The sequence below is a fragment of the Oncorhynchus clarkii genome, chromosome 15, assembly GCF_045791955.1.
Source record: "Oncorhynchus clarkii lewisi isolate Uvic-CL-2024 chromosome 15, UVic_Ocla_1.0, whole genome shotgun sequence".
In the NCBI taxonomy this organism is placed as follows: domain Eukaryota; kingdom Metazoa; phylum Chordata; class Actinopteri; order Salmoniformes; family Salmonidae; genus Oncorhynchus; species Oncorhynchus clarkii.
The window spans coordinates 37,084,260-37,112,027 of record NC_092161.1 but is presented as its reverse complement, the minus strand read 5'-3'; the positions used below and the strand labels follow the sequence as shown (position 1 = coordinate 37,112,027).

Sequence of the window (27,768 nt, the reverse complement as noted above, 5' to 3'; positions counted from 1 at the left end):
TCTAGGATGTGTTATTTTAGTGTTCCCTTTATTTTTTTGAGCAGTGTATATAACATAGCAACACCACATTTTGACTGCACTGGGGCTTTAAACATACCCCAGACAGAGCACACATGCACTGCAAACACACAGCAGCATGAACACAAACTTCAGTATGTGCACACACGCAAAGCACACTCAAGAGAAGAAAAACAAACATCTACCGACTGACCAAAGAGACAACAGAAAAACAAAGACCGCTGACAAACAGGCTACATGAACAGTAATACTCCTTACGTTGTATGTGAATGAGCTGCTTTGGCATCTTGAAGTCCCCAGGGTATAGGGACTCGTAGTAGGCGATGTTGCTCCCTGCTTCGGGGACGGGGATGACCATGTTGTCCCGTTTCTCCCCATACACCTGCTGTGCCGAGATAGCCCGCTGTAGATGGTGCTCCTGTGGGGGAGGAAGGTAAAGGTCAGTAGGCCTACACTACAACAGTAAAAAAATTAATTATACGTAATTACACCAAAAATCAAACTGAGCACGCTTTCTAATGTTTCAAAAACAATGATTAACAGTAAGTAATAATGGGGTATAACTGCTTAATTTCATTTTTGTGACCTGCGTCTTTTAACCAATGTTAAAATAAATAATTTAGATACAATAATATCTACAACTGAACATTAAGCATCAACAAAGTGCCTGTCCTGCCACAAAATGCTGAGTGATATTGCGTATTTATTATTATAGTTCAGGTATCTACGCCGACATTTTTTTTTTTTTACAATCGAGTACATGATGTACTCCTAAGTAAAAGCACACAAATAAAATGTAGGCAACAAAGAACTTTCTTCTGATACTCGGTCTATTCTTGTTCTGAGGAATTAAGGCTATTCCATTCTATTCAAGGAATAGCCTTCATTTCTCAGAACAAGAATAGACTGATGAGTTTCAGAATTAAGTTGTGTTTCTAGCCATTTTAAGCCTGTAATCGAAAACACAAATGATGATGCTCCAGATACTCAACGAGTCTAAAGGACAGTTTTATTGCTTCTTTAACAAGCACAACAAGCTGTGCTAACATAATTGCAAAAGTGTTTTCTAATGACCAATTAGCCTTTTAAAATGACAAAATTGGATTAGCTAACACGTGCCATTGGAACACAGGAGTGATGGTTTCTGATAATGGGCCTCTGTACGCATATGTAGATATTCCATTAATTTGCTGGCGTTTCCAACTACAATAGGCATTTTACGTTTATTTTCTGGCTGAAGCTCACATTGCCTCCATTGTTGTTTTCCTTACAAACAAATGTGTGTGGATGTGTGCATTCCTATCAAAGTAAGTGCCTTATTATCTGTATATCGTGTTGTCGTTTCTACTGTAGCATGAAATATGTATGTATGCATGCTTGCATGTATGTATTTACAGTTTTATTCACCTTTTCATGTACTGGTGACAAATAATGCATTCCGATTATTGCATAAATTGTAATGGACACCTATGTGTGTAAAATACTTTTTTGAAGGTCGTACTAATTATAATGAGCTAATGCTAAGCTATTTGCCAGCTATGCGTGGCGCTATGTTTGTTGACATAATATAATGCATTCTGGGTGTCACGTAAACATCTGTCAGGCGTTGAGGTCAAGGAATGGATCACTCATCTTTCGAGTAAACTTCCGGAAGTGAATGAAGGTAAGTAACTGATCGTAGACGACACACCCCCTTCAAAATGCATACATGGCGGCACACACAAACTACCCATTGATGGATTACTTACTCAAATATTTAGATCAATGTTGGTATTAGATCATTCATATTGTGGTCTCTGTCAGCCTAAAGTTTCCTAATATGCTTGTGTTACATCAATGTCTCCTCAGTTAGCGCTTGGACAAATGTAGTCCACATTTTCTGGTTTGGATGATTATGTATGCTGTTGCTATTTCTGTGAATGCCTTAACATTGCATTCCAAAATAAACTTGTCACATTCAGGATATAACTTTGTAAGGACTGTGTTTGTGCAAAATGGTTCTACAAAAAATGTGTGGCTAGCTCAAACGCTTACTGTTGCGTCAATCGAAACTGGACGTTCTTGGTGAGCTTTCTAATCCAACCGGTTTAAGCATGCGTGGCAGGGACCACTGTAGAAGGTTCACACATGTTTGTTGGTACCTGTGAAAAGGTTAAGCCCCCCAGCAATTCAACATATAGGCTTATACCCCTGACTATCCAGCAGTAGGTCCATTGTCCCCATCTGAGGTCACATTCACAGTACTCATCCAATTTTAATTCACATTATGGGGGAAATCAATTCAGGGGAATTCGAGGTCGGACGTTCAGCATCCTCAGATCAACTCAAAACAATATCAGTACAGGCGAGTCTAAAAACTTTGGGATTCATGTACACGCACTCAAGTTCTCATTAGGTTGGTTGAGTAGCTAGAAACAGTTGGGCTGTCCCAGACTTTAAAAAAAATCTTGTTCAACCGCAAGTGTTTAGATCAATTGATTGGTAGAAAATGTAAAACATGTATTTTTCCACACAGACACACCCTATGTTGGTTACTTTAGCCCTATTCGCAGGGAATAGTATTACTATTGGACATCGGTTATGTAATTATCACCCCAGCATGTCCGTTGTTTTTACAGTGGACGATTCGGGCGGGATTAGTTTTACCCCTGTAATATATTTTTTTCCTCATTCAAAATTAACTGTTATGACGTCAGCCTGGAGGCTCTTCTAGACGTGAAGACATTTCAAAGGAGTATGGATAGCCTAATATTGGCCTAACGGGCCTTCAGTTCCGAGAAAGTCAAAATAATAACGCATATCAATAAGAACCATGTAACCACGTAACCCATGTAGACATTTAATTAACTGAAGAATGTCAATTCATTGGCACAATATCATCTACTTCATATTTTAAAAAGAGAAGTATGGCACTAGGAAAGTTGATGTGTGACAAAACAGTTCCTTCATCTGTAGGCTACGTGCATAGCACTTTGTTTTAAGCATCAATTTGTTCCCATGTTCTTATCCAAACTGGGTGCAGCACCTGTTAAACTCTAATATCACTCAAAACACAGGGATGACGATTCACACGGGATAAGTATTATCAGAGGACCTGAGCGTTTGCTGAAAAACAGTAGGTTTTTAGGCTGGGATAACTTTCTTGCCAAGTAAAAATTAACAAGATGGCAGTCGGACAGTACAAAAATTACAGATGTGGCGATTTGTGCTTGTGCACAACTACATTAACTTCTTTGGGGTAGGGGGCAGTATTGGGTGGCTTGGATGAAAACGTGCCCAAATTAAGCTGCCTGCTACTCAGCCGTAAAAGCTAGAATATGCATATAATTAGTACATTTGGATAGAAAACACTGAAGTTTCTAAAATTGTTTGAATTATGTCTGAGTATAACAGAACTCATATGGCAGGCAAAAACCTGAGAAAAAATCCAACCAGGAAGTGGAAAATCTGAAGTTTGTAGTTTTTCAACTCAGCCCCCATTGAAGATACAGCGTGATATTAGTTGTGTTTCACTTCCCAAGGCTTCCACTAGATTCCACAGTATTTAAAACCTGTTTTGAGGATTCTACTCTAAAGGAGGGGCTCATAAGAGCTCTTTGAGTGAGTGGTCTGGCAGAGTGCCACAGCCTCGGTCTGGCGCACTCACGTGAAAGGTAGCTACGTTCCATTGCTTTTCTACAGACATAGGAATTCTCCGGTCGGAACATTATTGAACATTTATGATAAAAACATATTAAAGATTGATTCTATACTTAGCTTGACAAGTTTCTACGACCTGTAATATAACTTTTTGAACTTTTCGTCCGATGTTCGGCTGGACCCGAACGCACGTTTGGATTTGTTTACCAAACGCCCTAACAAAAGAAGCTATTTGAACATAAATGATGGACTTGATGGAACAAATCAAACATTTGTCGTCGAACTGGGATTCCTGAGAGTGCATTCTGATGAAGATCAAAGGTAAGTGAATATTTATAATGCTATTTCTGACTAATGTTGACTGCGCAACACGGCGGATATTTCTTTTGGCTGTTTTGGGCTCTGAGCGCCGTACTCAGATTATGCTTTTCCGTAAAGTTTTTTGAAATCTGACACAGCGGTTGCATTAAGAAGTTTATCTAAAGTTCCATGCAAAACACTTGTATTTTCATCAACATTTATAATGAGTATTTCTGCAAATTGATGTGGCGCTCTGCAAAATCACTGCATGTTTTGGAACTACTGAACATAACGTGCCAATGTAAAATGAGATTTTTGGGATATAAATATGCCCTTTAGCGAACAAAACATACATGTATTGTAACATGAAGTCCTATGAGTGTCATCTGATGAAGATCAAAGGTTAGTGATTCATTTTCTCTCCATTTGTGCTTTTTGTGACTCCTCTCTTTGGCTGGAAAAATGGCAGGGTTTTTCCTGTGACTTGGTGGTGACCTAACAATTGTTTGTGGAGCTTTCACTGTAAAGCATTTTTTAAATCAGACACTGGCTGAATTAACGAGAATTGTATCTTTAAAATGATGTAAAATGCTTGTTTGTTTGAGAAATTTGATTTATGAGATTTCTGTTGATTTGTATTTGGCGCCCTGCAATTTCATTGGCTGTTGGCTAGCGAAACCCCGTTCCCAGACAGGTTAAGGCAGCTTCCTGCCGAAAACAGTTAATGTTGTTTATTTTTTATAACAAACAATGCAAACAGTGCATCAGAGCAAGACTGAACATCCTATTACAACTACAATATTAACAGAGATAAGCTAGTCTACAAACATTAACAGGCCAGTCTTAGGTCTTCTGTTAGCAGTTGAAGCAAATCATGATGCAACACCCAGCTCACATTCCCTTCAACACAAGGCACGATTAATCAAATTCAGAACAAATATTTGATATTGACATGTGCAATATATCCATAAATAGCAAGAGATGGCAGGAAATGTATTTTTTTTTTTATTATTATTTTTTTTACAATCCATTAATACAACAAAAAAATAGACTTAAGATACCGCCAATGAGATGCGCTTGACTCTATTCATTTACTCTCTACATGCATAGAGGATGCTGACTAATCACAAGCAGGCTGTCACGTGTCATGGCATGTACATTCTGGCCAATCACAAACGTCCCCGTGTACAGTTAGACGCTGGTGATGAGAAAGGGCTTTACCTCAGTAAACCTCGGAAATATGAGAGCTGCGAGTGCTAACGAGATTGATTTGGTGCCAAAGAAAGGTGTCTTCAGTGGTATGGCAGTATTTATGCTACAGACAAACCAATATCAACCAAATGCAAGTGTTGCGCAAAATGTGCTTGCTTCAGTGTTGTGGCGACTAACGTATTAAAATAATTTATAGAACCATCCCCTACTTTACGACAATTGCAAGGTGAAAAAAGCTCTCGACAGCAGCAAAGCCCCTCAGCTACAGCCAGCCACCTATGTTAAACAGGGATGGATTGCTGGTGGGAAGGGTTTGGCCGGCAGGGATGTTCTTATCCCATTGCACTCTAGCGACTCGTGGCGGGCAGGGCGCAATGCACGCTGATACGATCGCCAGGTGTACTGTGTTTCCTCCGACACATTGATGCGGCTGGCTTCCGGGTTAAGCGGACATTGTGTCAAGAAGCAGTGCGGCTTGGCTGGGTTGCGTTACGGCTCTCAACCTTCACCTCTACCCAGTCCGTACGGGAGTTGGAGATGAAACAAGACTAACTACCAATTGGGAAAATAAATAAAAAGACAAAGGCCGTAACCTACCACATAGCCAAAGACATGGCTCCTATTTACACAGTAAGCAAAGACAGCTTTAAGAAGATAAACAAGCTTGACAGGAGATACAAGACTCCACCTAGTACGTTTCTCCCAAGTCGCCATCCCAACACTGCATAACAAAATTTAAGGAGAAGTTGAAACAGAGCTCACACGTTGATTACACGCCTACAACAGACCTTTAGTTTACAAGATCAACTGAGCCCTACAGTAAGATGCATTAGTTTGACAGTACACTTTATTAATGAGTTTCAACTGAGAGGGCGGTGCTTGCAAACATTATAGACTACTTCCCCGGAGATCGCACAGAAGAAAACGTTGCTCTGGGGTTGAGACGCTTTAGCCGCCTGGGGCCTGAATGAGGAGCAGCAAGTGTGCATAACGATAATGGCGCAAACGTGGTAAAGGCCACACCTTGCAATTAGTAAGCTACATTTCCTGGTTGCCAAAATTTGTATTTTTTTGCCTAATTTCAGTTTGTGACAAAACAACATCTACAGTTGAACTCGGAAGTTTACATACAACTTAGCCAAATACATTTAACCTCAGTTTCACTACTCCTGACATTTAATCAAAGTAAAAATTCCCCGTCTTAGGTAAGTTAGGATCACCACTTTATTTTAAGAATTTTCCTTCCTCACGATGCCATCTATTTTGTGAAGTGCACCAGTCCCTCCTGCAGCAAAGCAGCCCCACAACATTACGCTGCCACCCCCGTGCTTCACAGTTGGTATGGCGGTCTTTGGCTTGCAAGCTAGAGGTTGACCGATTATGATTTTTCACCGCCGATACCAATTATTGGAGGACCAAAAAGGCCGATACCGATTAATCAACCAATTTTTTTCTATTTTTTTTTTTGTAATAATGACAATTACAACAATACTGAATGAACACTTATTTTAACTTAATATAATACATCAATAAAATCAATTTAGCCTCAAGTAAATAATGAAACATGTACAATTTGGTTTAAATAATGCAAAAACAAAGTGTTGGAGAAGAAAGTAAAAGTGCAATATGTGCTATGTAAGAAAGCGAACGTTTCAGTTCCTTGCTCAGAACATATGAAAGGTTCCTTTTAACACGAGTCTTCAATTTTCCCAGGTAAGAAGTTTTAGGTTGTGGTTATAGAACTATTTCCCTCTATACCATTTGTATTTCATTAACCTTTGACTATTGGATGTTCTTATAGGCACTTTAGTATTGCCAGTGTAACAGTTTAGCTTCCGTTCCTCTCCTCGCTCCTCCCTGGGCTCGAACCAGCAACACAACGACAACAGCCACCATCGAGGCAGCGTTACCCATGCAGAGCAAGGGAAACAACCACCCCAAGGCTCAGAGCGAGTGGCGTTCGCAACGCTATTAGCGCGCGCTAACTAGCTAGCCATTTCACATCGTTTACACCAGCCTCATCTCGGGAGTTGATAGGTTTGAAGTCATAAACAGCGCAATGCTTGACGCACAACGAAGAGCTGCTGGCAAAACGCACGAAAGTGCTGTTTGAATTCATGTTTACGCACCTGCTTCTGCCTAGCACCGCTCAGTCAGATACTTAGATACTTGTATGCTCAGTCAGATTATATGCAGCGCAGGACACGCTAGATAATATCATCAACCATGTGTAGTTAACTAGTGATTATGATTGATTTAAAAAAAAATGTATGCTAGCTAGCAACTTACCTAGGCTTACTGCATTTGCGTAACAGGCAGTCTCCTTATGGAGTGCAACGAGAGAGGGGCAGGTCGTTATTGCATTGGACTAGTTAACTGTAAGGTTGCAAGATTGAATCTCCAACCTGACAAGGTGAAAATCTGTTGTTCTGCCCCTGAACAATGCAGTTAACCCACCGTTCCTAGGCCGTAATTGAAAATAAGAATGTGGTCTTAACTGACTTGCCGAGTTAAATAAAAGGTATTAAAAATACAGATTTCTGATTTTCATAACATCGGCCCTAATTAAATCAGCCATTCCGATTAATCGGCCGACCTCTATTGCAAGCCTCCCCATTTTTCCTCCAAACAGAACGGATGGTCATTATGGCCAAACAGTTCAATTTGTTTCATCAGACCAGAGGACATTTGTCCAAAAAGTACAATCTTTGTCCCCATGCGCAGTTGCAAACCACAGTCTGGCTTTTTTACGGCGGTTTCTTCCCTGCTGAGCGGCCTTTCGGATTATGTCGATATGGGACTCATTTTACTGTGGATTTAGATACTTTTGTACCCGTTTCCTCCAGCATCTTCATAAGGTCCTTTGCTGTTGTTCTGGGATTGATTTGCACTTTTCACACCAAAGTACGTTCAAGATGAACCGTACTTGGAGGTTTGCTGATCTCTTTTGATTTTCCCATGATGTCAAGCACAGAGGCACTGAGTTTGAATGTAAGCATTGAAATACATCCACAGGTACACCTCCAATTGACTCAAATTATGTCTATTAGCCTATCAGAAGCTTCTAAAGCAATGACAACATTTTCTGGAATTTTCCAAGCTGTTTAAAGGCAGTCAACTTAGTGTATGTAAACTTCTTGGAATTGGAATCACTGGAATTGTGATACAGTGAATTATAAGTGAAATAATCTGTCTGTAAACAATTGTTGGAAAAATTGCTTGTGTCATGCACAAAGCAGATGTCCTAACCGACTTGCCAAAACTATAATTTGTTAACAAGACATTTGTGGAGTGGTTGTAAAACGAGTTTTAATTACTCCAACCTAAGTGTACGTAAAATTCCAACTTCAACTGTAAACCACTACGAAATATGTTTTTCATCATCAAAAATATTGTATTTTTAGCAGTTTGAAGCTAGTGTAGAAAACAGAAAGTAAAAGCCAAACTTAACGGGAAGCATAAAATTAGAGCACATAGAACAGATCTACCGCTTACACTTGCTTTCAATGAGAATGACAGATCTAAAATAAAATTATGTGAAATTGGTCATCCATAAAGTTACATATTGCAGCTCTAAGGCACATAGTACATAAAACATGGCAGCTATTGACGAACACGCATTTGCGTGATCTGGCACAAATCAGTCACGGATATTCGTATTGTAACAAAACTTGGTACCCGTTCCAAACACTGGAGACTCAACATATTCAAGCACGGTCAGATCGACCACACGGTGGCGCTATAACGCACCCATGTTAATATAGCTTAATCTGTTGATTCCATGTGATGAAATTTGGCACACATGCTCAGGGATATGAGTCTAGCTAACCTGTAAAGTATGGTTCAGTTATGCCGCATGGTGGCGCTGTTAGACATGAAAAAACAGTCATGCAAACTCATTGGCTCATATCAGCCATACTGTTTGCGCTAGAGTCCTGGAAAAAGTTGCATTTAAGACATGGGTACAGAGATGACATAACAAATTTGGTGCCAAATCGGTCCATCTTTGAAAATAGTCCAAAATACCTCATAAGCATAATATTTATTGGATAATTTGTTCAATGTGTTGTTCTGATATTTGGTAAGTGTGGTAAACAGTACAGAAGTAGCTCATCTTTGCGCATTGTTTCCAATTTGTCCCGATGGTGGCACAGTGGGCTTATAGCTGAATCCTGGCAACCGTTGCGGCACTCACTAATTTATAAAATAATACACTCCAGACAACCATATTGGAAGGATAGACTGTTGCTTTAGTAATGTGACCATGTCACTGACAGGATGTTCATATCAGATATGATAGCATATAAAGTAAATAAAGAATTAAACTCTCAATGAGCCGTTTATGAATGTCTCAGCATGGCCCCAAATCACCCCCATGAGGCCTAAGGCAGCACACACACTGCTGAACTCCGGGCAGGGTGAAAACTTGCATAAGGAACCAATTGGAAGCAGGCCTAAGCCAGACTCCTTTGCACGCTCCTCTGGAGAACGCCAGGCAGCGACCCACTAACCTGAATCACAGCTGACCTGACGATAGCAAAATTACTCACAGCTGCTTGACTGAGCTTAGTGAAGTTGGGGACCTTCCTCTATTAATGTGTACGCACATGGTAGTGATAAAGGATGTCTGTGAATGAAACAACCAATGAACAAAATAGTCACCGCAGGGAGAAGGATCATACATTAGATCATTTAGCTAGCTTATCCTTAGCTCAGGTAGTCTACCTTCTTATGGCCTAGCAGCATTAGCTAAGGCCGGTGCAACATGTAGGGTGGGTGATAAATAGAAAAGCATGAAAATCCATGATACAGAAACCTTGCTACAAGCATCAGCTTTACTTGTCTTAGTGCTCGTATTTGTGCCATCATGCCAACTCCATGTTTTGGCATGACAATGTCAAGAGCAGAAACATCTGATACCATTAGACTACCTGATACACACAGCTAGGACACCTGGGCTAAAACAAAAACACAGGTGGGAAAGTTTTGCAGCCTATTTTCACAGAGACATGCATTTCCCTCAATGCTCCCGAGGAACAGGATGTAGACTCCAATAAAAAAAGTGTGGCCTCCAGCAGGTGTTCATTAGACAAGCAGGGGTTGGAAATTGTTCACTACATGGGACACAGCTTAGTGCATGCATTCTCAAACTTTTTGGGTCCGGGAACCCTTTTCTGTTACAGGAAACTCATCCGGAACGCCCTCAAAACAACTTGAATGAGAAAAATAGCATACCGAGTTTTACCATGACTTCAGCAGTGAATTGCTGGACGGACTAAGTCTCAGATCTTGGGAAAGAACATTTTAAAGGCCCGCCTCTTGGCATTGGAGAGAATGTTGCAGTTTTGAAGTTAATTTCCTGCAATGTATGCTTTGGCCACAAATACAGGTATAGGATGTGTCAACATTATTTGGGTACGAGTTAATAGAATATTAACTTTAAAAGGTGAGATTGACTGGACAGTTACTTTAAATAAAATAAATAAAAACATTTTGGGAGAACAAGAAATATTGAGTTGAAAAGTAGAGAACTGCTCATAAAAATATATTCCTGTGAGCCTCCCAGGCACATGTTGTGCAGGGTTAACAAGATCAATTGTAGATCAGGGATGGGAAACTAGTCCGAGGGCTGGAGCTGTCCCCCCCCCCAGCCCTAGAAAAACACAGCTGATTAAACAAACTGCATTCTAAACAGAAGATTAGTTTAGTGTGTTAGCTGGGACAAAAGGGTTACACCAATCAGGCCCCCGAGGACTGGAGTAGCCCATCCCTGTTGTAGATTAATATCACATTGTATTGTTTTACAGCCTCATCTTATTCCAAGGATCCTTTGGCCAAAATGTTTAATCAATTAAAACAAAAATGGAGGCTGGGGACCCACTGCAGTACCTTCATGGACCTCACTTTGAGAACCCCTGGCCTAGTGCTCACCCATCCAAGACCTCATACAGGTTTGGCACAGTCCATTCAGTAACCAAGTAGCTTAATTGTGCAAAGAGAAATCCACCAAGACAAATAATAATTTGACTTAATGGAACTAGAGGACAGTCAAGGAAAAAGACATAGGTCAAGCCAAACAGTCTTCAATTTCTTAGAGGGGTAAGCAACCCTGTTCCTGGAGTGCTGCATGATTTTGTTTAAACTAGGGACAACACCTGCCCAACTGGGCTAATTGATTAGTTCAGTTATTGCCTAAAATTCAACACACCTGGTCTTCCAAGTTGGTTAAATCAAAAATAGGGTTGCCTACCCATGTCCTAGAGCAAAGCATGATGGGGAAACAACACTTCCAACATTCCATAAAACAGTGAGACGTATAAAATATGTATGCTGTTGATTCCTATATGGTTTCACTATAGACAGCCAGCCACAGAGTTTTGCTTTCCAGATTTAAAACAACCTGGTCAGGGGAAGCTAGCTAGCAGTTCATCCATTCAGTCTGCCCCAGTCAACCAGCCCCAAGACTGCGTCCCAGATGTCACAACTTCTGGACGACTAACCCAATGTACAGTAAGACACAAGTAATGCACTATAAAGAGAATAGTCCAGGTTTTCCATCCAGTTCCCATCGGGTAGATGAAGGTCAGACAGCAAAGAAGCCATGCTGCATATCACTTGAGCCCCTGTAGTAAAACACCTCTCTCCTCTGTCACTCCAGGAGGTTACATAACAGAGAGCACAGGAAGGGAGATGGGGCTGGTGGTATTCTTCTGGTAGTTAAATTGACTGCACTACTGCTCCCCCATCCCTCCGATGCTCTAGTTGAGACATTGCCGATCATCACACCAAAATGCTCAAAATTGGTCACTGGGTTTGTTTTGGATTATAACCCAGAACGGGGTTGTTTTGCCTCACCCCGACAGACAAAAAATATGCACACCACATCAGCACTCAGATCTGCCATATTATATTCAGGAGATCATGTGCTTCATTGCTCTTTACTTCCATAACTAGTTTACTACAGCCTCCTACTCTGAGGTGCTTTATGAATACCTGGACTGGCTTCTAAATTGCAGATTCTGTCAGTTGTAGTTCAAGCTTGAACGAATTTTACTATGGGTATACATTCCAACAGAATCAATGTCCCTGTCAATTTGAGACACTTGGCTAAGCATAGCTTTTGTGCACACATATGTATTAGAAAAAAAGCCTGTGCAGTCTGGCAAGAGGTATTCAGCGCCTTAGAGTTCGCACGTTTCTGTTCAGTTATCGACTGGTAGTGCCAGTCGCACAGCGTCGTGCGTGTGATGGTTGTTTTACCGATCTGTCCAAATGTGTAGCCCATTCAAAACATGCATAGGAAAGACATGTCGACTCAGTGTCTCCCCCTGGTATTTGTTCGTGGTAATGGCACCACTTCAAAGCCCATCCCCAACTGTGTTTTTGGCAAAGACAACGTAAACAAAATGGCGGATGCGAAAAATAATCACGTGACCCCTTTGTGTTTTCCAATGTAAATCCAAGTGAAATAAGTGGATGCAACAAGGCTTACTAACCTACATTCGAAACAATACACGGCTGGGATCATGTTGACGGTAAAATGTCGGTGTTACACGCACATTTCGTCGCAATTTACACTTAACAGAAAACCGACACGGCAGCCATTTTGTGCAAACTTGCGCAGGCAAGATAGGGGCGACCCCGATATTGTGAACATAGTGCAAACATCTTAAATATGAATCTGACAGCGATAATAAAACATACCGATTCCTCCTCTTTCTCCATCCCAGTTGGCATTTGCGGCACTGCCCGATTGATAGAGGCATATTCGTGCAGGTCAGGCAAGTCCTCGCAGCGGAAAACGGGTAGAAGCTTGGTAGCGTCCAGCGCCCGTGCCCGAAACGACAATTTACTCATTTTTTATAATGTGAGATGCAGCATAAATCTACCGATCTAATAATGTTCACAGCAGTACTGGTTTGAGTTCTCATGGATGGATCTGTGATGTTCATCAGAAGTCAACCGTTCGCTTGGTACCAGGGCGATACGAACGGGAGCCGGGAAGGCCCGGATTTTGGTCGATTACTACTATCGGTCTCTTTTTTTCCGAGGCTCCACTCTCCCTCCCTGGTTCAATACGCCATAGCCAACATGGCGGACATTACAAATTCTTGCAGCTGTCCCTTCGCTCCTGGCGGCCCAACCCCCGATCGCACAACAGCCATTCCCTTACGGTATCGCGCGCATGCGTGCTCGCGGAGCCCCGAGGGGCGGGAACACTAGGGGAAGGGGATATCACTAGTTACCACAGCCAGAAAGTCAACCCCCGCCTATTTCTACAATTTCTTCTCAAATGTGATATAAAAAAAACTAAACCACACTCCTACACTTAAATTAAGACCAGAAAACGATATGTTTTCATGAACTTTTACGACTGTCAATTTTGACTTTGTGGTTGTGGTAACTAGTGGAAACCTGGTGAAAGGAGAGTACTCACGCGCCTCCGTAGAACGGACTGATATTCACATATTAGTATAGGCAGCTGAAAACCACTGTGCGATACCGGGGAACGAAATCACTTGCAGTACTAATGTGTTTTATTCAACAGTACAGAGACAGACAGCCCTGCAGTGATAATTAATATTTTGCACAAAACGTGTATCAGAAAAAAAAAAAATGCAATCAATGTACCAAAAGTCAAAAGTTTGGACACACCTACTCATTCAAGGGTTTTTCTTTATTTTTACTATTTCCCACATCGTAGAATAAAAGTGAAGACATAAAAACTATGAAATAACACATATCAAAATATATTTTATATGTGAGATTCTTCAAAGTTGCCACCCATTATGACAGCTTTGCAAATTCTTAGCATCCTATCAACCAGCTTCACATTGAATGCTTTTCCAACAGTCTTGAAGAGTTCCCACCAGGGATGCCCGATGCATCGGCAAGCACATCAGAATCGTACGATATTAGCTAAAAATGCCAACATTGGCCCGATGTCTCGTTTAACAAACGATTTGCAAAACCGATGTCAATGCATACCTATATAACATGATGTAATGAACCACAAAAAAATCTAGCGCTACACGTGCCACACAGCATTCCTAACCTAGACCAATGTCTGCTGTGTGGATCGAGCAGTCAACAAGTCGAGCAGTCATTTGAAAGATTAAGAACATTTCAGCGAGACAACTCAAAAGGCGAAATCCATTAACGGCAAGATAATGGAATTCATTCCCCTTGACAATCAACCGTTCCAAATCACATACACATGTTTAGCAGATGTTAATGCGAGTGTAGCTAGTTTGTGCTTCTAGTTCCGACAATGCAGTAATAACCAAAGAGTAATCTAACCTAACAATTTCACAACAACTACCTTTACAAGTGTAAAGGGATGAAGAATATGTACATAAGAATATACACTGCTCAAAAAAATAAAGTGAACACTTAAACAACACAATGTAACTCCAAGTCAATCACACTTCTGTGAAATCAAACTGTCCACTTAGGAAGCAACACTGATTGACAATACATTTCACATGCTGTTGTGCAAATGGAATAGACAACAGGTGGAAATTATAGGCAATTAGCAAGACACCCCCAATAAAGGAGTGGTTCTGCAGGTGATAACCACAGACCACTTCTCAGTTCCTATGCTTCCTTGCTGATGTTTTGGTCACTTTTGAATGCTGGCGGTGCTTTCACTCGTGGTAGCATGAGACAGAGTCTACAACCCACACAAGTGGCTCAGGTAGTGCAGCTCATCCAGTATGGCACATCAATGCATGCTGTGGCAAGAAGGTTTGCTGTGTCTGCCAGCGTAGTGTCCAGGGCATAGAGGAGCTACCAGGAGACAGGCCAGTACATCAGGAGACGGAGGAGGCCGTAGGTGGGCAACAACCCAGCAGCAGGACCGCTACCTCCGCCTTTGTGCAAGGAGGAGCAGGAGGAGCACTGCCAGAGACCTGCAAAATGACCTCCAGCAGGCCACAAATGTGCATGTGTCTGCTCAAATGGTCAGAAATAGACTCCATGAGGGTGGTATGAGGGCCCGACGTCCACATGTGGGGGTTGTGCTTACAGCCCAACACCGTGCAGGACGTTTGGGATTTGCCAGAGAACACCAAGATTGGCAAATTCGCCACTGGCGCCCTGTGCTCTTCACAGATGAAAGCAGGTTCACACTGAGCACGTGACATACATGACAGAGTCTGGAGACGCCGTGGAGAATGTTCTGCTGCCTGCAACATCCTCCAGCATGACCGGTTTGGCGGTGGGTCAGTCATGGTGTGGGGTGGCATTTCTTTGGGGGGCCGCACAGCCCTCCATGTGCTCGCCAGAGGTAGCCTGACTGCCATTAGGTACCGAGATGAGATCCTCAGACCCCTTGTGAGACCATATGCTGGTGCGGTTGGCCCTGGGTTCCTCCTAATGCAAGACAATGCTAGACCTCATGTGGCTGGAGTGTGTCAGCAGTTCCTGCAAAAGGAAGGCATTGATGCTATGGACTGGCCCCTCCGTTCCCCAGACCTGAATCCAATTGAGCACATCTGGGACATCATGTCTCGCTCCATCCACCAACGCCACGTTGCACCACAGACTGTCCAGGAGTTGGCGGATGCTTTAGTCCAGGTCTGGGAGGAGATCCCTCAGGAGACCATCCACCACCTCATCAGGAGCATGCCCAGGCATTGTAGGGAGGTCATACAGGCACGTGGAGGCCACACACACTACTGAGCCTCATTTTGACTTGTTTTAAGGACATTACATCAAAGTTGGATCAGCCTGTAGTGTGGTTTTCCACTTAAATTTTGAGTGTCACTCCAAATCCAGACCTCTATGGGTTGATAAATTTGATTTCCATTGATCATTTTTGTGTGATTTTGTTGACAGCACATTCAACTATGTAAAGAAAAAAGTATTTAATAAGAATATTTCATTCATTCATTCAGATCTAGGATGTGTAATTTTAGTGTTCCCTTTATTTTTTTGAGCAGTATATATATATATATATATATATATATATATATATAACATAGCATATATATATATTTTTTTTACCTTTATTTAACCAGGCAAGTCAGTTAAGAACAAATTCTTATTTTCAATGATGGCCTAGGAACAGCCCCTGCCTTGTTCAGGGACAGAACGACAATTTGTACCTTGTCAGCTCATGGATTTGAACTTGCAGCCTTTCGGTTACTAGTCCACACAACGCTCTAACCACTAGGCTGCTGCTGCCGCCCCATATGAATGAGTGATGGTACAGAACGGCATAGGCAAGATGCAGTAGATGGTATCGAGTACAGTATATACATATGAGATGAGTAATGTAGGGTATGTAAACATTATATTAAGTGGCATTGTTTTTTTGTTACCTTTATTTATCACCGGTGGTGATTTGCTGTGAGGTAGCCGAGAAACAGTCTATAACTTGGGTGACTGGAGTCTGACAATTTTACCTGCATTCCTCTGACACTGCCCATGATCTCGGTCCTGGGTGGCAGGAAGCTTGGCCCCAGTGATGTACTGGGCCATACGCACTACCCCCGTAGCGCCTTATGGTCAGATGTCGAGCTGTTGCCATACCAGGCGGTGATGCAACCGGTCAGGATGCTCTCAATGGTGCAGCTGTAGAACTTCTTGAGGATCTGGTGACCATGCCAAATCTTTCCAGTCTCCTGAGGGGAAAAAGGTTTTGTCGAGCCCTCTTCACGACTGTCTTGGTATGTTTGGACCATGATAGTTTGTTGGTGATGTGGACACCAAGGAACTTGAAACTCTCAACCTTCTCCACTACAGCCCCGTTAATGGGAGCTCGTTCTGCCCCGCCTTTTCCTGTAGTCCACGATCAGCTCCTTAGTCTTGCTCACATTGAGGTAGAGGTTGTTGTCCTGGCACAATGCCAGTTCTCTTACTTCCTCCCTATAGGCCGTCTCATCGTTGTCAGTGATCAGGCCTACCACTGTTGTGTCATCAGCAAACTTAATGATGGTGATGGAGTCGTGCCTGGCCATGCAATCATGAGTGAACAGGGAGTACAGGAGGGGCCTCAGCACACACCTCTGAGGGGCCCCCGTGTTGAGAATCAGCGTGGCAGACGTGTTGCCCACCCCTACCACCTGGGGGCGGCCTGTCAGGAAGTCCAGGATCCAGTTGCAGAGGGAGGCGTTTAGTCCCAGGGTTCTCTGCTTAGTGATGAGCTTTGAGGGCACTATGGTGTTGAACGCTGAGCTATAGTCAATGAATAGCATTCTCACATAGGTGTTCCTTTTGTCCAGGTGTGAAAGGGCAGTGTGGAGTGCAATAGAGATTGCATCATCTGTGGATCTTTTAGGGCGGTATGCAAGTTGGAGTGGGTCTAGGGTTTCTGGGATAATGGTGTTGATGTGAGCCATACCAGCCTTTAAAAGGATTTCACGGCTACAGACCTGAGTGCTACGGGTTGGTAGTCATTTAGGTAGGTTACCTTAGTATTATTTGGTATAGAGACTATGGTGGTCTACTTGAAACATGTTGGTATTACAGACTGACAGGGAGGGGTTGAAAATGTCAGTGAAGACACTTGCCAGTTGGTCAGCGCATGCTCTTAGTACACGTCCTGGTAATCTGTCTGGCCCTGCTGCCTTGTGAATGCTGACCTGTTTAAAAGGTCTTACTCACTTCAGCTGCGGAGAGCGTGATCACACAGTCGTCTGGAACAGCTGATCTCATGCATGTTTCAGTGTTACTTGCCTCGAAGCGAGCATCGAAGTAATTTAGCTCATCTCGTAGGCTCGTGTCACTTGGGCAGCTCTCGGCTGTGCTTCCCTTTGTAGTCTGTAATAGTTTGCAAGCCCTGCCACATCCGTCGGAGCCAGTGTGATATGATTCGATCTTAGTCCTGTGTTGACGTTTTGCCTGTTTGATGGTTCGTCGGAGGACATCGCAGGATTTCTTATAAGCTTCCGTGATAGAGTCTCCTTCCTTGAAAGCAGCAGCTCAAACCTTTAGCTCAGTGCAGATGTTGGCTGTAATCCATGGCTTCTGGTTGGGATATGTACGTACAGTCTCTGTGGGGACGACATCGTTGATGCACATATTGATGAAGCCAGTGTCTGATGTGGTGTACTCCAATGCCATCGGAAGAGTCACGGAACATATTCCAGTCTGTGCTATCAAAACAGTCCTGTTGCTTTCCATCTGACCACTTTTTTATTGATCGAGTCACTGGTACTTCTTGCTTGAAAGCAGTTATCAGGAGGATAGAATTATGGCCAGACTTATCAAATAGCCAGTCTGGCTATCAAGTCAGTTCATCAAATTTCTGTGCTGCTAGAGCTGCCCTGGTCAACTGGAAATGCGGTTATTATGAAGTTGAAATGTCTAGGAGCAACAACGGCTTAGCCGCGAAGTGGTAGGCCACAAGCGTGTAAAAATAGTCTGTCCTCGGTTGCAACAGTCACTACAGAGTTCCAAACTGCCTCTGGAAGCAACATCAGCAAAAAAAACGTTTGTCGTTAGTTTCACAAACTTGGTTTCCATGACTGAGCAGCCGCACACAAGCCTAAGATCACCATGCGCAATGCCAAGAGTTGGCTGGTGTGGTGTAAAGCTTGCTGCCATTGGACTCTGGAGCAGTGGAAACGCATTCTCTGGAGTGATGAATCACGCTCACCATCTGGCAGTCCGATGGCCAAATTTGGGTTTGGCGATTGCCAAGAGAACGGTACCTGCCCCAATGCATAGTGCCAACTGTAAAGTTTGGTGGAGGAAGAATAATGGGCTGGGTCATTTTTTATATATATAGTTTGGGCATGGCCCCTTAGTTCTAGTGAAGGGAAATCGTAACGCTAAAGCATACAATGACATTCTATCTAGGCGATTCTGTGCTTCCAACTTTGTGGCAACAGTTTGTGGAAGGCCCTTTCCTGTTTCAGCATGAAAATGCCCATGTGCAAAAAGTGAGGTCCATATAGAAATGGTTTGTCGAGATCGGTGTGAAAGAACTTGACTGGCCTACACAGAGCCCTGACCTCAACCCTATCTTACACCTTTGGGATGAATTGGAACGCCGACGCAAGCCAGTGCCCAACCTCACTAATGCTAATGGCTTAATGGAAGTTAGTCCCCGCAGCAAATGTCCCAACACCTAGTGGAAAGCCTTCCCAGAAGAGTGGGGCTGTTATAGCAGCAAAGGAGGGGACTAACTCCATATTAATACCCATGATTTTTTTATGAGTTGTTCGACGAGCAGGGGTCCACATACTTGGTCATGTAGTGTAAAACAAACAAAAGTTTCTACACGTTACAAGGAATGCACAAACTCTAGATGGGCTACTTGAGAAGTTGAACACAAGTGCAGCAGACTGGTGTGAGAAATGATGACCCTGGCCGTGACCCTACTCCCTGCGGGTGTCTCAGGGGAAGTTGGGTTAGGCAAGAAATCTAATTGTATTTGTCAGATGCGCCTAATAAAACTGGTGTAGACCTTACCGTGAAATGCTTGCTTAAGAGCCCTTCCCAACAATACAGAGTTTAAAAATAAAATGGTAACACGAGGAATAAAATAAAATACAAGAATGGAGCTATATAAAAGGGAATACCAGTACCAGATCAATGTGCAGAGGTACAAGGTATTTGAGATAGATATGTACATGACGGCAGGGTAAAGTGACTAGGTATCAGGGTTGATAAGAGTCAAATAAGAGAGTAGCAGCTGCAAATGATGTGTAAAAAGTGTGTAATGTGTGTTTGTGTTGTTGGTATGCGTGTGTGTATGTAGTGTCTGTGAATGTGTCAATGTAGTGTGTGTGTGTGTCTGTGTAGATGGCGATATGTAGATATATAATATGGTCTAGTGAGTGTGTGTGTAGGTAGGGTCAGTGCAGATAGTTTGGGTACCATTAATTGACTATTCACCAGTCTGGCTATTTAGCAGTCCTATGGCTTGGGGGTAGAAGCTGTTTCAGAACCTGTTTGCCGGAGAGTAGCAGAGCGAAGTCTATGGCTTGGATGGCTGGAGTCTTCTGCAATTTTTCAGGCCCTCTGACACCACCTGATATAGAGGTCCTGGATGGCAGGGAGCTCAGCCCCAGTGGTGTACTTGGCTGTCCGCACCACCCTCTAACGCTTTGCGGTCAAGGGCGTGCATTTGCCATACCAAGCAGTGATGCGGCCAGTCAAGATGCTCTCGATGGTGCAGCTGTAGAACTTTGAGGATCCAAGGGTCCATAAATATTTTCAGCCTCCTGGGGGGGAAAAGACACTGCCGTGCAGGTGTGTGTGGACCATGTTAAGTCCTTAGTGATGTAAACCCCAAGGAACTTGAAGCTCTCAACCTATTTCACAACAGCCTAGTCGATGTGGATGTACTCTCCCCTCTTTCTCCTATAGTTCACGATCAGCTCCTTGGTCTTACTGACACTTGTAACAGGACAAATATACGCACCTCCCCAAATTATTTGCTAACCAAATTTGAAAAGCAAACCACGACTCAGTGTACTGTAATTTTAGGGGACCTATATGTTAGTCAATGTCACCCTCTTGTGGCATTCCCTAAGTACTGCAAAGCGTTGGTTTTGTCATACTTCAACTGGTCTTCTATATTGAACAAAAATATTTAAAAAACGCAACATGCAACAATATCAAAAGTTATGAGTTACAGTTCATAAGGAAAATCAGTAAAAACCAGGTGAAAAAGCCTGGAGTTGGTCCTGTTCATTTGTTTAATCTCTGCATTCTAAAATAATTATTAACAGGCATCTACAATGAGTGTACAAAACATTAAGAATACCTTCCAAATATTGAGTACTGTAGTTTAATTATTTTTTGAGTAGACAAAGTTTCAGAATTCACAGGCAGTGCAGCCTATTTAGGTTGGGGAAAAGTAAATGCAAAACATGAATTTAAACTGTTTACAGGTCCACAACAATTTGCAATCATTTTGTCTTTCAGAAACAGTCAGTGAAATTTGCTGCAGCCTGAAAAATAAAATATTCTGTATGCATCCCCAAAAACATTTGATGTTCCCCATTGATATTTCCATTAGATACTGTGTCTTTGCCTACTTCCAAAATATACAGAAAATAAAAGGGTGTTATTGTCACCATAAAAGGTGAATGACGGGCGATTATCAGGCGGCGCTACAATGCTCGTTCACAAGCGGTTTTACGACAGGTTTGATTTATAACCGGAACAATGTGTATATGGCGTGCGCCAAGTTAGTAAATCAATATGTTTGTGCTTGCTAAGTCTTTTCAGAAATGGTGTAAGTAGATTGTGTAAATTTTACACAACGGTTATAAAAGGAGGCCCCAGATGTTTCACAGGATGTTTAAATCTGAAGCATCCGTTTGACATTACCACTCACCACCAAATATGGTGATGAGAGGAAGCCCAGTGGCCGGCAGTGGGAGAAGATAGATTTTGGCCGACATTATGCTAATTTTCCTATTGATGAAACACTTGATTTCAATACAGCTTTCTGTTCACAAAACTTGAATCTGTTACGAACAGAATGGGCCAATTTATTGCATTGTTGAGAAACAGTGCTAGCGCAAATCGAGTTATTGCGCATGCACAGTTCAGAGAGTAGGCGTTCCCAAATGGAAATATGCTCATTTATGCTGCAGTAGTTTGTGTCTCGGGGGGGCTGGGGTTAGTCTGTTAAATCTGGAGTATTTCTCCTGTCTTATCCGGTGCCCTGTGTGAATTTAAGTATGCTCTCTCTCACTCTGGCCCTGAGCCATAGGACCATGCCTCAGGACTACCTGGCCTGATGACTCCTTGCTGTCCCCAGTCGACCTCGTCGTGCTGCTGCTCCAGTTTCAACTGTTCAGCCTGCGGCTATGGAACCCTGACCTGTTCACTGGACGTGCTACCTGTCCCAGACCAGCTGTTTTCAACTCTCTAGAGACAGCAAGGCGGTAGAGATACTCTGAATGATCGGGTTACTCCTGAGGTGCTGACTTGTTACACCCTCGACAAGCACTGTGATTATTATTATTTGACCCTTCTGGTCATCTATGAACATTTTAACATCTTGGCCATGTTCTGTTATAATCTCCACCTGGCACAACCAGAAGAGGACTGGCCACCCCCCATAGCCTGGTTCCTCTGTAGGTTTCTTCCTAAGTTCTGGCCTTTCTAGGGAGTTTTTCCTAGCAACCGTGCTTCTACACCTGCATTGCTTGCTGTTTGGGGTTTTAGGCTGGGTTTCTACACAGCACTTTGTGACATCAGCTGATGTAAGAAGGGCTTTATAAATACATTTGATTGAAATACATGCTAGAACGCGCAAATATGGTCTCGCTAGCTCGTTCTTGGCTCTGTCCACCTCTCTGCTTGTTCTGTCACTATGATTAATTTGCTCCCATTGGAAACGACAGGTTGTGGTCCATCTTGGGTTAGTTATTTAAAAAATGTTTTTATTTTGATTAACATTTGCAGCGCCATTGTGGGCTTCCACCATTTTAATTTAGTCAACTGGGTGGGACTTCCAACTTCATTGGCTGATCATTCCTGGTGACCCTGTTGGAGTCATGTCCAACTGGTTCTTCAGGAGAGATCAGCCAATTGTAAGGAAGAAAATGTGCTACTTCCAAATGGAGATAGCCTCAATCACAGATGCTATAATGGCACAGATACAAAGACGAGTCCTCGATCTCTCTCTATGACCTAATGCTGGTAACCATGTATGCCTATGCTGATTGATAGAATCAGGTGTGGATATTTGCTCCTTAAAAGGGATAATCCACCCCCAGAAATAAAAAATCATGCAACGCTTAGTTCTATCAGTGGGTAAAATAATTTCCCCCATGATTTAACTTCTAAGTGGTCCATCTGTGAAATCAGGAAATCGTGTAGGAATGTGTCATGGTTACATGGTTCTCGTTACTAGGGATAACACACTATCACGTCATAAGGCTTTTAAAACAATTACCTGCACTCCAGATCGCCAAATTAGACAATAGATGGTATGGGAATACTTGTCAAGAACACAATCATTAGTTTATAAAGTCACCACAAAGTATATACAGTGCATTCGGAAAGTATTCAGACACCTTGACTTTTTCCACATTTTGTTACAGCCTTATTCTAAAATGAATAAAATATAAAAAAAACATCAATTGACAAACAATATCCCATAATGACTAAGCAGAAAGAGGTTCGTTTTTTTTGCAAATGTATTAAGAATAAAAAAACAGATATACCATTTACATAAGTCAGCACTTTAACCTTTGGCAGCAATTACAGCCTCGAGTCTTCTTGGGCATGACGCTACAAGCTTGGCACACCTTTACTTGGAGAGTTTGTCTCTGGAGATCCTCTCAAGCTCTGTCAGGTTGGATGGGGAGCGTCGCTGCACAGCTATTTTCAGGTCTTTCCAGAGATGTTCGATGACGTTCAAGTCCAGGCTCTGGCTGGGCCAATAAAGGACATTCAGACACTTGTCCCGAAGTCACTCCTGGGTTGGCTTCGCTGTGTGCTTAGGGTCATTGTCCTGTTGGAAGATGAACATTCGCCCCAGTCCGAGGTCCTGAGCGCTCTGGAGCAGGTTTTCTTCAAGGATCTCTGTACTTTGCTCCATTCATCTTTGCCTCAATCCTGACTACTCTCCCAGTCCCTGTCGCTGAAAAACATACTCACAGCATGATGCTGCCACCACCATTCACCATAGGGATGGTGCCAGGTTTCCTCCAGACATGACACTTGGCATTCAGGCCAAAGAGTTCAATTTTGGTTTCATCAGACCAGAGAATCTTGGCTCTCATGGTCCGAGTCTTTAGGGGCCTTTTGGCAAACTCCAAGCGGGCTGTCATATACCTTTTACTGAGGAGTGGCTTCCGTCTCACCACTCTAAAATAAAGGCCTCATTGGTGGAGTGCTGCAGAGATGGTTGTCCTTCTGGAAGGTTCTCCCATCTCCACTGAGGAATTCTAGAGCTCTGTCAGAGTGACCATTGGGTTCTTGGTCACCTCCCTGACCAAGGCCCTTCTCCCCCGATTACTCAGTTGGGCCAGGCGGCCAGCTATAGAAAGAGTCTTGGTGGTTCCAAACTTATTCCATTTAAGAATGATGGGGTCCACTGTGTTCTTGGGGATCTTCAACGTTGCAGACATTTTTTGGTACCCTTACCCAGACCTGTGCCTCGACACAATCCTGTCTCGGAGCTCTACGGACAATTCTTTCCACCTCATGGCTTAGTTTTTGCTCAGACATGCAGTCAACTGTGGGACCTTATACAGACAGATGTGATTCTTTCCAAATCATGTCCAATCCATTGAATTTACCACAGGTGGACTCCAATCAAGTTGTAGAAACAGCAAGGATTATCAATGGAAACAGGATGAACCTGAGCTAAATTTCGAGACTCATAGCAAAGAGTGTGAAAACTTATGTAAATACAGTATTTTTTTAAATGATAAATTAGCAAAAATTTCAAAACCTGTTTTCACTCTGTCATTATGGGGTATTGTGTGTAGATTGATGAGGAAAATGTGTAATTTAATCCATTTTAGAATAAGGCTGTAACTAGTGATGCACCGACATTACATTTTTGGCAGATACCGATATCCGGTATTTTCCTTGCCAAAAACCCTGATACCGATATTTAAAATTTGAGCAGCCTTTTAAGCATTCTAGTACAGTTAACACACACACACACACACACACACACAGGTCTAAGGCACTGCATCTCAGTGCAAGAGACAAAACAGTCCCTGGTTCGAATCCAGGCTGTATCACATCCGGCCGTGAAAACAGCAAAACAATGTTTCATTAGCTACAGTTAGCTAGCTAACTATACAGCTAGGTGTCATCTAAAATAACTTTAATTTATAAGACAGTTCTTATTTGATTAATGGTGGTTGGACCCATCTATGTGAAGCTAGCCACAATAAGGATTAGCCACAATAGTGGACTTTGCGGTTAGCCTTCAAAATAAAAGTATGGCATAATTCCACTATTTGTATGACTGTCAATGACACTTTTATTTTGAAGACAAACTGCAAATTCCACTATTGTGCCTAATCCTTATTGTGGCTAGCTTAACAACACATAACCCGGTCAGGTCGAGCCTTAATAGCCAGATGAAGCTCGGTGGCTGCTTACAACGTTAGATTTGGGCAACAGGGTTAAGTAGCTGGCTAGCTATTTATCTTCATGAACTGAAGTTCAATTTCAATATGGTGCCAGGTTTCCTCCTGTGTGCAACTAGGGTGCAAAAGAGCAAAAATAAATAATATGGGGATGAGGTAGTTGGGTGGGCTATTTACAGATGGGCTGTGTACAGGTGCAGTGATTGGTAAGCTGCTCTGACAGCTGATGCTTAAAGTTAGTGAGGTAGATATGAGTCTCCAGCTTCGGTGATTTTTGCAATTCGTTCCAGTCATTGGCAGCAGAGAACTGGAAGGAAAGGCAGCCAAAGGAGGCTTTGGGGATCACCAGTGAAATATACCTGCTGGAGCGTGTGCTACGAGTGGGTGTTGTTATGGTGACCAGTGAGCTGAGTGAGATAAGGCGGGGCTTTACCTAGCAAAGACTTATAGATGACCTGATGCCAGTGGGTCTGGTGACGCATATGAAGCGAGGGCCAGCCAACGAGTGCATACAGGCCGCAGTGGTGGGTAGTACATGGGGCTTTGGTGATGAAACAGATGGCACTGTGATAGACTGCATCCAATTTGCTGAGTAGTGTTGGAGGCTATTTTGTAAATTACATCGCCGAAGTCAAGAATAGTCAGTTTTACGAGGGTATGTTTAGCAGCATGAGTGAAGGAGGCTTTGTTTTGCGAAATAGGAAGCCGATTCTAGATTGGAGATGCTTTATGTGAGTCTGGAAGGAGAGTTTTCAGTCTAGCCAGACACCTAGGTATTTGTAGTTGTCCACATATTCTAAGTCAGAACCTTTCAGAGTAGTGATGCTAGTCGGGCGGGCAGCAATCGGTTGAAGAGCATGCATTAACTAGCGTTTAAGAGCAGTTGGAGGCCACGGAAGGAGTGTTGTATGGCATTGAAGCTCGTTTGGAGGTTTGTTAACACAGTGTCCAAAGAAGGGCCAGAAGTATACAGAATGGTGTCATCTGCGTAAAGGTGGATCAGAGAATCACCAGCAGCAAATGACTGCAGTTTCTACTGGTCATTGTTTTCAGGCTGGTTGTATTGGTGCTAGCTATATACCAAGCTAAAGCTATCTCGCCTAGAAGTTGCGGTCGAACAAATTATGTTTTATTACCAACACGGTATTGTTTACACATTGTTTGTGTCCGGGGTTTGCTTGTTTGCAGACTTTTGTACAGCTTTGACAGTGCAACTGTATCTTTTTACACGCAAAGTCCCAAACAGCGTTCCATAGTATGTACTGTATGTTGAGAAGCCAATAGCAGTGACGCTATTACTGTGTAACTCCAGTAGGGCAACATCTGAAAAATAGCGCACTTGGTAGTGTGTACCGGAGCTCGACCAGTGGGCGAAAGCCAACATCACCCACGAGAGAACGGTTGATTGTCAAGGGCAATGAATTACATTATCTTGACGTTAATGGATTTTGTCTTTTGAGTTGTCTCGCTGAAATGTTCTTACTCTTTCAAATGACTGCTCGACTTGTTGACTGCTCGATCCACATGCTGTGTGGCACTTGTAGTGCAAAATTTTATGTGGTGTCATTACATCACGTTATATAGGTATGCACGGTAGCTTTGACAACGGTTTTTAACTTCGGCGTTGAACTAAATTCCGATATCATGCATCCCCAGCTGTAACATAACAAAATGTGGGAAAAGGGAAGGGGTTTGAATACTTTCCGAAGGCACTGTATGAATGCATATAGCTTAATCTCACCTGTACTGATAGGAGGGTGTGGTCTCCTGCCTGTAGAGTGTGGGTGTGTAGTCCACACGCTAAGAACGTACTCCATGCTTATCATCCATTTGGGAATGGGATAGTGGCCTGGAAAGCAGAGACCGAAATGAAACTGATGTCATTGTGTACATGTTGTCCAAAGGACGTTAAACCTATACCCTCAAATTCAAAATCTGGATCTTAAAGAAAGTTCCACTGCTTCTCCCCCCCATTATTCCCCACTATTAGGGACTGGTTTGGATCGGGGACACCAGGTCAGTGCAATTAATTAGGTAGAACAGAAAACCAGCAGTTTTCCGACCTCGTAGGGTAAGAGTTGTCCCAGGGATATACCCATGTTTGGAGTTGTACTGTAGATGATGTATTGTCACTAGCTAGATTCAAGTCACAAGCATTTTGTTACACCCACAATAATATCTGCTAAATATGAGTATGTGACCAATAACATTTGATTTAATGTAGCCAGCAAGAGCATCAGTATGTGTGGCTACTAGCCAGTCAACCATTTCACTTAGCAGTATGATGTTATGCTGGGAGCACGATAACAGATTTAGGAGTCCCCCTGCAAAGACATGCTAAACGTTGGGAATATCAAAAACAAATAGTTTTCCCCAGTATTGCAACCACCTTCGAAAAAAATCTATTGATAAATTACATTTGTCAAATTATACTACAGATAGTGTAGGCTGTATTTGAAGAAATACACTTAATAAAATATAAGTTACTGGAATTACTCAATAGACTTGAAAACTTCACATTTGTCTCGTGCTGGGCAACGGGTTTAATACAGAGTTCTGGTGACTCCTTACT

At 42.7% G+C, this 27,768-nt stretch overlaps 1 protein-coding gene across 3 annotated transcripts in view; it reads right to left on the bottom strand.

The window, feature by feature from the left end:
* The window catches only part of LOC139367236 (enhancer of polycomb homolog 1-like), a 73,143-nt gene that overhangs the window by 33,268 nt on the left and 12,107 nt on the right, over nt 1–27,768 (bottom strand). Inside the window, exons 1-2 of one of the 3 annotated variants that reach the window (XM_071105466.1) lie at nt 26,938–27,045; nt 277–436 (exon numbers count right to left, since the gene is read on the bottom strand). In XM_071105466.1, the coding sequence (XP_070961567.1) occupies nt 277–376 (100 nt within the window). In that variant the 5' untranslated portion in view covers nt 377–436; nt 26,938–27,045. Of the gene's footprint in view, nt 1–276; nt 437–12,873; nt 13,315–26,937; nt 27,046–27,768 lie in introns of those variants that run through there. The other 2 variants (XM_071105464.1, XM_071105465.1) reach the window with 2 other exon arrangements.